At 41.7% G+C, this 12,462-nt stretch overlaps 1 protein-coding gene across 1 annotated transcript in view; it reads right to left on the reverse strand.

The window, feature by feature from the left end:
* Positions 1–12,462, reverse strand: part of LOC126338987 (atrial natriuretic peptide-converting enzyme) — a 236,390-nt gene that overhangs the window by 49,914 nt on the left and 174,014 nt on the right. The window contains exon 3 of the mRNA XM_050001594.1: positions 7,371–7,584. Coding sequence (XP_049857551.1) covers positions 7,371–7,584 — 214 coding nt within the window. The remainder of the gene's footprint in view (positions 1–7,370; positions 7,585–12,462) is intronic.

Here is a 12,462-nt window from a genome sequence, read left to right on the forward strand (position 1 = left end):
CTGAGTGTTCGTGAGGTGTGCTCGCTTGTGTGAATGTTTTCTTTGCTGAGGAAGACTTTGGCCAATAGCTGCACATGTAACTGTCTTTTTCAGTGTGCCTGTCTGCACTCAATGTGTCATCTTTACAGTGAGTAGCCACCTATCCTAGTCCTCATATTGTCATTAAAATTCAGTTACACAAGCTGTGCTCTTTTCTAGCAATCGTTGCATTTCTAAAATGTTGAACTCTCTAGAATGAGGCTCAAAAGGCATAATGTCATTGCAGGTGTTAATTCTTCATTTCCCATTAGTGTATAAAACAACAATGTGGTAATAAAAGATAGCAGAGAACTAGTGTCAATTCCAAAGGTACACCTTCATGACACAAGAAACAATGACTAGTTAAAAATAATACCATGGACTCATTTATTCATTTATCATTTTCCACTGATCACATGAAAAAGAGAACTTTGAGGAATACTTAACAAGTAAATATATCCGTTAACCAAACAAATGCGACTTGCGGAATAAATGTACTGGGAAATAAAAGTAAGAAGTGCAAGAGGCGTCAGTAGGCTGCGTGAGTTGTGAAGTTACTTACTTTACACAATATTCTTACTGCTTCTTTCGAAAGACTGAGTTGATGTAACTCTCCACACTAGCTTGCTCTGTGCAAGCCTCTTCATCTCGGCATAAGTAGGGAGCCCTCATTGGCTTTAAATTGGGGACATGACGAAAATGCGCCATTAACATCCGCATTAAGTTCTGAAGACGAAGTTATTTGTGTTCTTTAGGGTGACAGCAGAACTGATGTTGCCAAAGCAGGAAAATATTGCATTGGAACGTGAAAAACGTAGTGTATGCGTAAAAACTCTAATATTAAATGGAGATACATCGGAAAATACGGTGAGTGATACAGCTGTCATTTGGCGAAAAAATAGAGCCGCCATTGCGAAAGAAAAAGAAACTGAAAATACGGAAGAACTAAACAAATATAAGTGGACCATTGTTACGCAGAAAAAGGACAAAAATGTGCGTTACAATAAGATAGAAAGTGAATTCTTTGTTGTAAGTGACTCATTGTTGAAAAACATGGCGTTCCAAACTCCGAAATCGACGTTCAACCAGGAATCATGACACGTATATTGCATAAACATCTAAACAATGTCTTAAACTCCAGAGAGAGCGTAGCAGATACGTGTACCAGCAATCCGTAACGTCTTTTTATCCATGTGGGAACAAATTCCCTTCGAAACAACAGCGAAGAAGAAATTTTAAACCACACAAGGAACCTTATTCCAACTGCCAGAAACCTCTACACGAATTCCAGAATAGTGGCTCTGAGCACTATGGGACTTAACTTCTGAGGTCATCAGTCCCCTAGAACTTAGAACTACTGAAACCTAACTAACCTAAGGACATCACACGCATCCATGCCCGAGGCAGGATTCGAACCTGCGATCCAGACTGTAGCGCCTAGAACCGCTCGGCCACTTCGCCCGGCTCCAGAATAATAATCAGTGGCATTGTGTACAGGAGATCGGCGAGTGACAGCTGTGTGCAGAGAATAAACAGTACCATTAAAGAACAGTGCAAAGTGTCTTGCCAAGATGGTCTACATGTGAAAAGGTTGGGCTCAAAAATATTCAGGAAGATGTTCATAAACACCTGCCAGGTCATAAAAAATGAGGATAACAAAGTACTGATGGGTGTAAAAAAAACTTGTGTAGAATTAAGGAAGTCAAAATCAAATCATTATCTGGCAAAACCTGTGCTGAAGCCTAAAGTAATAGTCAATGAAGATATGTTAGGCACTGGACTATAAATGGTTTAAAGACTAATGCTTCAAACAATAAAGCTCCAAAATAGACGAACTGGAAATCATTCTGTCAGAATGTGCAAATACTAGAGTTGTTTGTCTAAATGAGCACTAGTTTACTGAGGACTCAATTAAAATTAAACAAAACAGTGAACTTCAGTTTAGCAAATAGCTTTTCAGAAGAAACAAGTCACATGGAGGATCATGTATACCTTTACATAGTGGTATAAATTATGAAACAAGAAATTGTTTTAATTATTGAAATGAAAAATATCTGTTTGAGAGCTGTTGTGTAGAAATAATAGACTCACTAATCTCAGCAAACAGAATCTTAGGGAGATCAACAACAGAACTATTCTTATCTGAGCTTCAAATTATGGTAGAAGATCTTTGTAGAGAAAAGATGTAATATCTGCTGATTTTAATAATGATACCAAGTGTGATAGTAGTTACATTTCAAGATTCACTGACTTTGTAAAGAAATATGGTTTCAAATTGAACTACCTTGAATCTACCATGGACAATGGCCAATCAGCAACCTCTATTGACAATATATATATATATATATATATATATATATATATATATATATATATATATATATAGTAATAAGCTAAAAGAGAAAAAATGGCCTTTTGATCATTCTAACTCAAGTGATGAAAATTTGAGAAATCCCTAAGTAGTTTTCTTGGTATCTTTAATTATCTCTGCCTGGACTCTGCAGCAATAAAATGACAAATGAAACTGGATTACCCAGGCCATAAAAATTTCCAGTGTAAGGAAAAGGCAAATGCACAGAGAATTAAAATGTAATAAAGATATTATTGATTTCATTGAATATACTAGACTCTATAAAACCATATTAAAAACAGTTGCATAGGCAGCAAAAAAATTGACAAATAACAGGCTAATTTTAAATCATAAAAATAAAACAAAGGCTGTGTGATCAGTCATTAAATCTGAGTTACATGTTAAAGCCTGTAACCAAGAAATTTCAAAAATTGACACTGAAGTAAATACCATTGTAAATCCACCTCACATACTAGAGTACCTTAATGACTTCTTTGTAAATGTTGCAAATTCTAATGCGAGTCCCTTTGCCCTAAATGAAAACTCGGAAAAACATACTAAATTTTTAAAAGTTTCTGTGAAGGATGTAGAAAATGCAATCCTAGAATTAAAAAACAAAAATCTGCAAGCTAAGATGCAATGAGTACCAAAGTTATTTAAGCAGTACACAACAAAATTCCAGAGCCCCTAGCTCAAATAATAAATCAATGTTTTGAAGATGGCTGTGTCCCAGAGGTACTGAAATATGCTGAGGTCAAACCACTCTTCAAGAAGGGATCAAGAGAGACCAACATCCTATCTCAATTCTAGCAGTCATATCTAACATATCTGAAAAACTTGCTGTTGTTCAAACCTAAAATTTCATTGCAAAATATTCTATTACGCTAATTAATCAATTTGGTTTTTGACAAGGGAAAAGCACCATAGGTGCTGTGAACAGTTCTTTGAGAAAATAAGTGCATCATTAGACAAGAGCAATAAGGTGACAGGAATTTTCTACGACCCCACAAAGGCATTTGCTTCTGTAAACCACGCAATGCTTATTTACAAGCTTGAAAAGTGTGGTATCAGCGTCAGTGCCCTACAGTGGAGTAGATTCTACTTATCAAACGGAAAGCATGGAGTTAGCATCTCTTTAAATGGTGTAGATTATTTTTCTGACTGAAAAAAATATCTCGGAGAGTTGCACAAGGCTCTATATTAGACCCAATAATATTTCTCTCCTATATCAATGACTAACCATTAAATATTAACCCCACATCAGTTTTGTTCCCAGATGGTACTTCTGTTTTAGTTAAAAATGAGGATTCAGCAAAAATTCCCAAATCTGTGATCAGTACACACTGTATCTTAGAAAGTTGGAAATGGAAATGAAGTCCCGTGCTTCTCGACAGAGTGCAGGGGAACAATGCAGGAGACCCGCACTACCATACTAGGCTACGTCCTAATGGAGGTGGTTTGTCATTGCCTTCCTCAGACTGTAATGGGGATGAATGACGATGATGAAGATGACACAACACCCAGTCATCTTGAGGTAGGTGGAAATCTCTTACGCCACTGAGAATCGAACCTGGGACCCCGTGCTCAGAAAGCGAGAACACTACTGTGATCCCATGAGCCGTGGACTTAGAAACTTGGTTTCAGCTACATGGGTTCAGTCTAAACGTGTCTAAGACTCGCATAGTGCAATTCAAAAATAAACATTCAAAATGTGAGCAGATTAAGATTGTTCATAACAAACAAGATCTAGAAGAGATGACGCAGTCAAATTCTTAGGTTTAAGCCTACAAAAAATTTAATAAATCTAAATTCGTTAATTGGTCTTGACTATATTAAGAACAATCTTTTGAAAGATGTACTGATGTGTTAGTATGGTTCAGAACATGAAAATCTCTTTAAGAGAAACTGACATGTAAGTAAGGTGCTGAAACTGAAAATACAGAACATGACAATCATTGGAGAAAGTGTCATCTACTACTAAGACTTAAAGTTTTGGATTAAGTGTAACTGAAAATTTTTAAAACATTTATGGAAACAAGTAGAAAAATTAATTAGAAAGTATAAATGCTTATGGCAAAAAGGAACTATAGACACTGGCTGCAAACGAGCATAAGTTTATATCAATGTGGAAAGTTGAAAACATGTACCCAGACAGGGATTCGAAACCTTCGAATTCTTCCGCTTATTATGCAGATACATTCACAACTGTGTCATCCAGACAAAGTGGTCATTGGATCTGCACAGACTACACTAGCGTGCCTCCTGTCAGACCCAAATTTTCCACTCCCCACTAATGTAGTGCCCCTTGCCCAACACCCTCATTACTCATGTCTTTGCGCCGATTCCCGCAAGAGTTCGAGCCTGATGTGCTTCGACCCTGAAGAGGTCATTGGCCGTTCTCTCCTTAATTATGTATATATCTATGTGTTGTCAGTTCTCTCGGGCCTCACACACACACACACACACACACACACACACACACATATATATATATATATATATATATATATATATATATATATATGAGATCTCCACCCCCTAGTATTCTTATGAATTTATGGACAGCTTTGCAGGATTCATGGCGTCAATTCCCTTCAGCACGACTTTAGACATTAGTCTAGTCCATGCCACATCGTGTTGTGGAACTTCTGCGTGCTCGCGGGGGCTTTACACGATATTAGGCAGGAGTACCAGTTTCTTTGGTTCTTCATTTCCACTGTTCTTTCGAACTTCGACTGAAGCTCCCTCATCTCCCCAAGCTTCTGTCGCCTTTGACCCTCGCAATACCAAAGGGATGGGTGGGTGGAGGAGGCTGTAGGGGTAGTACTTTGTGCCCACTTAAGGAAGCTATTGTAATCTACGGAGCTATATATATATATATATATATATATATATATATGTGTGTGTGTGTGTGTGCGCCCACTTAAGGAAGCTATTGTAATCTACGGAGCCATATATATAGATTACAATAGCTTCCTTAAGTGGGCACAAAGTACTAGCCCTACCCCCCCCCCCCCCCTCCACCCACCCATCCCTTTGGTATTGCGAGGGTCAAAGGGGACAGAAGCATGGGGAGATGAGGGAGCTTCAGTCGAAGTTCGAAAGAACAGTGGAAATGAGAATGTTACACTGAAGAACCAAAGAAACTGGTACACCTGCCTTGTATCGTGTAAAGCCCCCGCGAGCACGCAGAAGTTCCACAACACGATGTGGCATGGACTAGACTAATGTCTAAAGTCGTGCTGAAGGGAATTGACGCCATGAATCCTGCAAGGCTGTCCATAAATTCATAAGAATACTAGGGGGTGGAGATCTCCTCTGAACAGCACGTTGCAAGGCATCCCAGATGTGCTCCATAATGTTCATATCTGGGGAGTTTGGTGGCCAGCGGAAGTGTTTAAACTCAGCAGTGTGTTCCTCGAACTACTCTGTAGCAATTCTGGACGTTTGGGGTGTCGTATTGTCCTGCTGGAACTGCCAAAGTCCAACGGAATACAAAGTGGACATGAATGGATGCAGGTGATCAGACAGGATGCTTACATGCATGTTATCTATCAGAGTCGTATCTAGATGCATCAGAGGTCCCATTGCACTCTAGCTGCACACGCCCCACACCATTCAACAGCTTGAACTGTTCCCTGCTGAATGCAAGGTCCATGGATTCATGAGGCTGTCTCCACACCCGTACACGGCCATCCGCTCGACGCAACCTGAAGTGAGACTCGTCCGAGCAGACAAAAAATGGCTCTGATCACTATGGGACTTAACTGCTAAGATCATCAGTCCCCTAGAACTTAGACCTACTTAAACCTAACTAACCTAAGTACATCACACACATCCATGTCCGAGGCAGGATTCGAACCTGCGACCGTAGCGGTCGCGCGGTTTCAGACTGTAGCGCCTAGAACCGATCGGCCACCGCGGTCGGCTCCGAGCAGACAACATGTTTCCAGTCATCAACAGTCCAATGTCGGTGTTGACGGGCCTAGGTGAGGCGTTAGGATTTGTGTCGTGCTTCGGCTCCGAAAGCGCATATCGATGATGAAGTTAAAATGTTCTTGGTTATTAGGCCACCTCAAATTTCTTCTAAATGATCTACGTTTTGACCCCTCTGCTGGGATCCTTCTCAAGATCTTCTGGTGTCCACTACTGCTAGAACAGTAGTGGACTCCAGAAGATCCTGATGAAGATCCCACCAGAGGGATCGTAACGTCGAGCGTTTAGATGCCTCGGGCTTGGATGTGTGTGATGTCCTTAGGTTAGTTAGGTTTAAGCAGTTCTAAGTTCAAGGGGACTGATGACCACAGATGTTGAGTCCCATAGTGCTGAGAGCCATTTAAACCATATTTTTTTTCTTCAGTCGTCGTTGGTCCCCTTCTTGCAGGATCTTTTACCGGCCGCAGCGAAGTCGGAGATTTGATGTTTCACCTGATTCCTGATATTTACGGTACACTCGTGAAATGGTCGTAGGGGAAAATCCCCAGTACGTCGCTTCTTCGCAGATGCTTTGCCTTATCGCTCGTGCGCTGTCTATAACACCCCGTTCAAACTCACTTAATCTTGATAACCTGCCTTTATAGTGGCAGTAACCGATCTTACAACTCCACCAGCCACTTGTTGTCTTCTACAAGCCGACCGCAGAGCCGGTAGTCTGCATGTGTACATATCTCTGTGTTTGAATACACATGCCTATACTAGTTTCTTTGGCATTTTCAAAATTTTAAAATGTAAAGTGACTGACTAGATTGCAATAGTTTCTCAGGGTGGTCAAAAAAGTACACCCTTCCTCCCCCTGTGGTATAGTGAGGGTTAAAGGATGGGAAGAAGATAAGGGAGCTTTTTTGCGGGGGGGGGGGGGGGGGAGAGGGGGGGCAAAGACTCGTGCCTCAGTTCAAGTTCGAAAGAGCGGTAGAAAGGCGAATGTTAAATCCCACACTTCCCTTGAAAATCCAACCTGTCGGCGGTGCAAGAGTGCAGAGGAGAGTGGAGACAGCGTACTGACCCGTCGAAGGCGAGCACCTCGGTGCCCAGGAAGGCGGAGTGGAGCGGGCTGCGGCGCAGCGCCATGTTGAGCGACTCTCGGTAGGAGCGCGCGCGCACCCGGAAAGCCTCGCTCGCCGGGTCGGCCAGCGGCGTCTGGAAGGCGTCGCCGCGCGCCACCCGCATTGAGCAGACGAACACCTGCTCCGCGGGGCCCTCCGACGCCAGCAGCGTGTCTGCAACACACAAACACACAGCGTCAGCTCTCCAGTGCTGTCCGCTCTCCTCCACAGGCTGCTGCACTGCTGTAAACATCGTACGAACACTGTGGCTCGGCGCTTGGCTTGGGGAATCCTGGGAGTGAATGTGTGGCGTTTTACCAGCAGCTTCTCACATACTAATTGTTCACTCTAGACCCATGGGTTCCCAACCTGGGGTTAATTGCCCCTTGAGGGTTAAAGTAAAATTTTGTGAGAGGTAAGAACATAAGGTTCGATTGTGCTTCGATCGCAAAACTAAATTCTTTTTGAGACACAAAAGAATTAAACGCACAAGCTGTTAATATATCAATGCGTCAAGCTTAAAATTTGTGCCGCACCGAGATTCGAACCAAGGTCTCTCGCTTATTTTTTTAAATTTGTTTATTTACTCTCATTTTGTTCGTTTTCGTCCGTTGTATCTGCCCGGGGCGGACGTCGCATGACACCCGTTTCAGTTCGTCGTTGATCCATTAACTCAGTTTTTTTATTACAGACCGAACACGTTGAGTTACCGTGCCGGCGCTTTTTTTTGTTCGTTTTATCTGCTCGGGGCGGACGTTCCAAGAGACCAGTTTTAGTTCGTCGTTGATCCATTAACTCAGTTTTTTTTATTACAGAGGGCAGCTAACTCCCTGACCGAACGCGCTGAGTTACCGTGCCGGCGGTCACCACACCTGCACGGTTTACACTAGCATGCCTCCCGTCGGATGCGAATTCTCGCTATACCACACAACTGATGTAGTGGCCCTAGCTTCATTACTCGCGGCATCTCATTGATTTGCGTATAAGTTCGAGCTTGGTGTTCATCTGCACTGAAGGGATCATTGGCCATCACCCGAAAGGACAGACACCATATATATAAAATTAAGATGATGACGGTCTATGATCCCTTCAGTGCAGATGCATATATAGTTCAATTCTAAGGCTTCATTCACAGTGGCACTGATAACAGTCGACAGATACCGTCGCCAGAGGTCGTCCGATAAGATCAGCCGATAGCGTGTCGTTAAGATGATGATGTGGATAACATCGGCAGTTCACTGAGGCTTTCTGCGGACGATGCTGTGGTATCTCGAGAGGTTGTAACAATGGAAAATTGTACTGAACTGCAGGAGGATCTGTGAAGAATTGACGCATGGTGCAGGGAATGGCAATTGAATCTCAATGTAGACAAGTGTAATGTGCTGCGAATACATAGAAAGAAAGATCCGTTACCATTTAGCCACAATATAGCAGGTCAGCAACTGGAAGCAGTTAATTCCATAAATTGCCTGGGAGTACGCATTAGGAGTGATTTAAAATGGAATGATCATATAAAGTTGGTCATCGGTAAAGCAGATGCCAGACTGAGATTCATTGGAAGAATCCTAAGGAAATACAATCCGAAAACAAAGGAAGTAGGTTACAGTACACTTGTTCGCCCACTGCTTGAATATTGCTCACCACTGTGGGGTCCGTACCAGATAGGATTGATAGAAGAAATAGAGAAGATCCAACGGAGAGCAGCGCGCTTCGTTACAGGATCATGTAGTAATCGTGAAAGCTATACTGAGATGATAGATAAACTCCTGTGGAAGACTTTGCAGGAGAGACGCTCAGTAGCTCGGTACGGGTTTTTGTTGAAGTTTCTAGAACATACCTTCAAGGAGGAGTCAAGCAGTATATTGCTCCCTCCTACGTATATATCGCGAAGAGACCGTGAGGATAAAATCAGAGAGATTAGAGCCCACACAGAAGCATACCGACAATCCTTCTTTCCACGAACAATACGAGACTGGATAAGAAGGGAGAACCGATAGAGGTACTCAAAGTACCCTCCGCCACACACCATCAGGTGGCTTGCGGAGTATGGATGTAGATGTGGATGGTCAATGATCCCTTCAGTGCAGATGCACATCCAGCTCAATTGTAAACGTGCATTCACTGTGGCACCGATAACAGTCGTCATACACCGTCGTCAGAGGACGCCCGGTAAGAGCGGTCGATAGCGTAGACATAGTGCATCCGATCTCCTTCATCAGTTTTTTGCAGGTGCAAGGGTGGTTATGTTATGTTAGAATCTATTCTATGTACGAAGTAGGCTCCATTTTAACCACAGCGCCTCTGTGCTTGGATACGAGTGCCACAAGCAGCTTCTGCTATTAAAGAGATGCCGAATGCATGTGAATGAGCTTTCTTCTCTCGTTAAGATTGTGGCGAGTACTATACTCTCTGACTACAGTTATCGGAATAACCAGGCAAGTTTTACGAATATAGATGACGGAAGAAACGTTATTTTATACATACTCGTGATAATTCGTGGTGCTGAAAAGCAAGTTATAAACACTGTGCCGAGCGGGGTTAGCCGAACGGTCTCAGGCACTGCAGTCATGGACTGTGCGGCTGGTCCCGGCGGAGGTTCGATTCCTCCCTCGGGTATGGGTGTGTGTGTTTGTGCTTAGGATAATTTAGGTTAAGTAGTGTGTAAGCTTAGGGACTGATGACCTTAGCAGTTAAGTCCCATAAGATTTCACACACATTTGAACTTTTTTTATAAACATTGTGTTTCGCTGCATTTGTTTAAAGTTGTGCAGACGTACATCAACTAACCTTCAATGACTGTCATTCAGCCCACGAGTGAAAGACAAGCATAAAGTGTAGTATCAGATACTCTGATAATCTACAGCACTCAAAATTGGGAATACACCACATTTGCAAACCACTTCATACTAACAGAATCACTGCCCTACAGGCATAAAATGTCAGTAAACAGTAGCAATAATTTGTAGACAACTAATCACAACGTACCACAAAAATGATCTAGTACACTATCTATAAGCACGTTAAGATACGCCACCCTTCTTGCTTGAACAAATTATTTTTTGAGGTTATAATCTATGTCTGAAATTTCCAATAAAGATTTTGTCTATTTGAGATTTAGAATAAACCCGAGATTCCAGTCCATAGATTCCGAACTATATCCCGATTATGATATTTTCATCCTCAGGATGCCACAAACGCCCACTTTCTTGGACTAATCAGTTTCTCACTCTCCATATTTCGTGTGGGAGAACGTCGGTCGATTTGGCCGAAGAAAACAAAGTGATTGGAATTTCACCGACTGTCGTCCGAAGCCGAAGCCTGTATGTTCGGGAGATAAGGTCGGCTATAGCGTGACCGCATACGTAGTGGCGTACTGATTTGAAAAGATAGGCCGTCTATGGCCGATTCGGTCGTCGGCTGAATCCGCCGATATTGAAGTCATTGCGGCCGCAGCCTTATGGGAATCGGCGGAGGCTAATGAGCAGGATCAATACATTAATAGTGTGTTGTATAAATTGAGAGTTTGGGTCTGACGGGAGGCATGCTAGGGCAGTCCGTGAGGTGGGTTAACCATTATGTCCAGATTTCGTAGTCGTCGGTACAGCTGTCTAGTAAGCAGGAGACCCAAGTTCGAATCCCGGTACGGCATAAATTCTCTACTTGCTCACTGTCATATAAATCGAAACTAATATCTTTACTTCGGTTTTGTCTTCACTCATAGTGACTGTAGGATTAAAATGGCGCCTGTTCTTTCGGACATGTCCGAAAGGACAGACACCACACACAATATATATATATATATATATATATATATATATATATATATTGAAACAGCATTACTGACATTAATATTTCATTAGACTGTAATATAGATTATGTAAGTTACCAATAACATCGATGTTCTTAAAATAGTGACATTAATGCATGACATAAGGTGGCTACAGCCTGTGGAACGAATGGAAGAAAATCATCTCCCTCACACACATACTTTGTCACATTGATCTCTGATAGCCAAACTGAGACATGTACGCCGATAACTGATGAAAAAGCCCTTTCCGAGTTGTAGGCAGTTACTGCAATGGATCAGGAACTGCTTCACTATTCATTATGCAACAATAAATGAACTAACTGACAGCACAAAACGATGGTAACTATGTAAGAGCCACTACACTGCCGTAGGCCTGCACGGTATTATCATTATTATACAGCGTGATTCACAGAGATATGCAAATATTTTAATATGTTATTCTACAACTAAAACTAAAGAAAAAAGTTTATATGAACATATGTGCGCAAATATTTAGTTACGGAGTTACGGCTAATAAAAGATTTTGCCTGAAATTTAGCAACTTCGCTAACGTGAAGCCATTGTAAAACTGTACGAGGTTAAAGTAAAGCACGATTTCCATTTATTTTGTTGTTATTGGTCTGGTGAATCTAATAAAACATGTCCCAGACGAGTATCGTGAGTTTTCCAGAACTCCGTAACTAAACATTTGCGGACCTATGTTTATATAAACTTTTTTCTTTAGTTTTGCTGGTAGAATAGCATATTAAAATATTTGCATATCTTCGTGAATCACCCCGTATATTTTATCCCTTCAGTCCTTCTAACAGAAGGAGCTACTGGCTCTGAAAGTGTGCACATTTCCACGTCATTAACACATGCATGCATGTTTTTTACAGCAGAAGACACAAAACTCAGTTCACTTTTCTGGATTTCGTATTTTATCACTAGTCGGACGCTTGCCAAACGCCTAAGACTGCCTGATGTATCGTCGGGTAATTCGTACAGATCCCATTTATTCGTCCGTCCATTGTCTTATATATTTTTTTAATATCAGTCACTAAGCTGAAGGCGTACCACGTCTTTTAAAATTATAACTGAAAGTTCAGTCGAAGTTTTGAACAAGTTGCACCCCGATCTTTTTACAAATTGTGAAATATGGAATCCTGAAAAACGTTATCTGTCTCGGAAAATTAGTTACTGATATGGTAGGATCTTCGCAAGCGCAACAGGCTTTTCTTCTGAACCATTTGTAACTAGCTTAG

The sequence above is a fragment of the Schistocerca gregaria genome, chromosome 1, assembly GCF_023897955.1.
Source record: "Schistocerca gregaria isolate iqSchGreg1 chromosome 1, iqSchGreg1.2, whole genome shotgun sequence".
In the NCBI taxonomy this organism is placed as follows: Eukaryota; Metazoa; Arthropoda; class Insecta; order Orthoptera; family Acrididae; genus Schistocerca; species Schistocerca gregaria.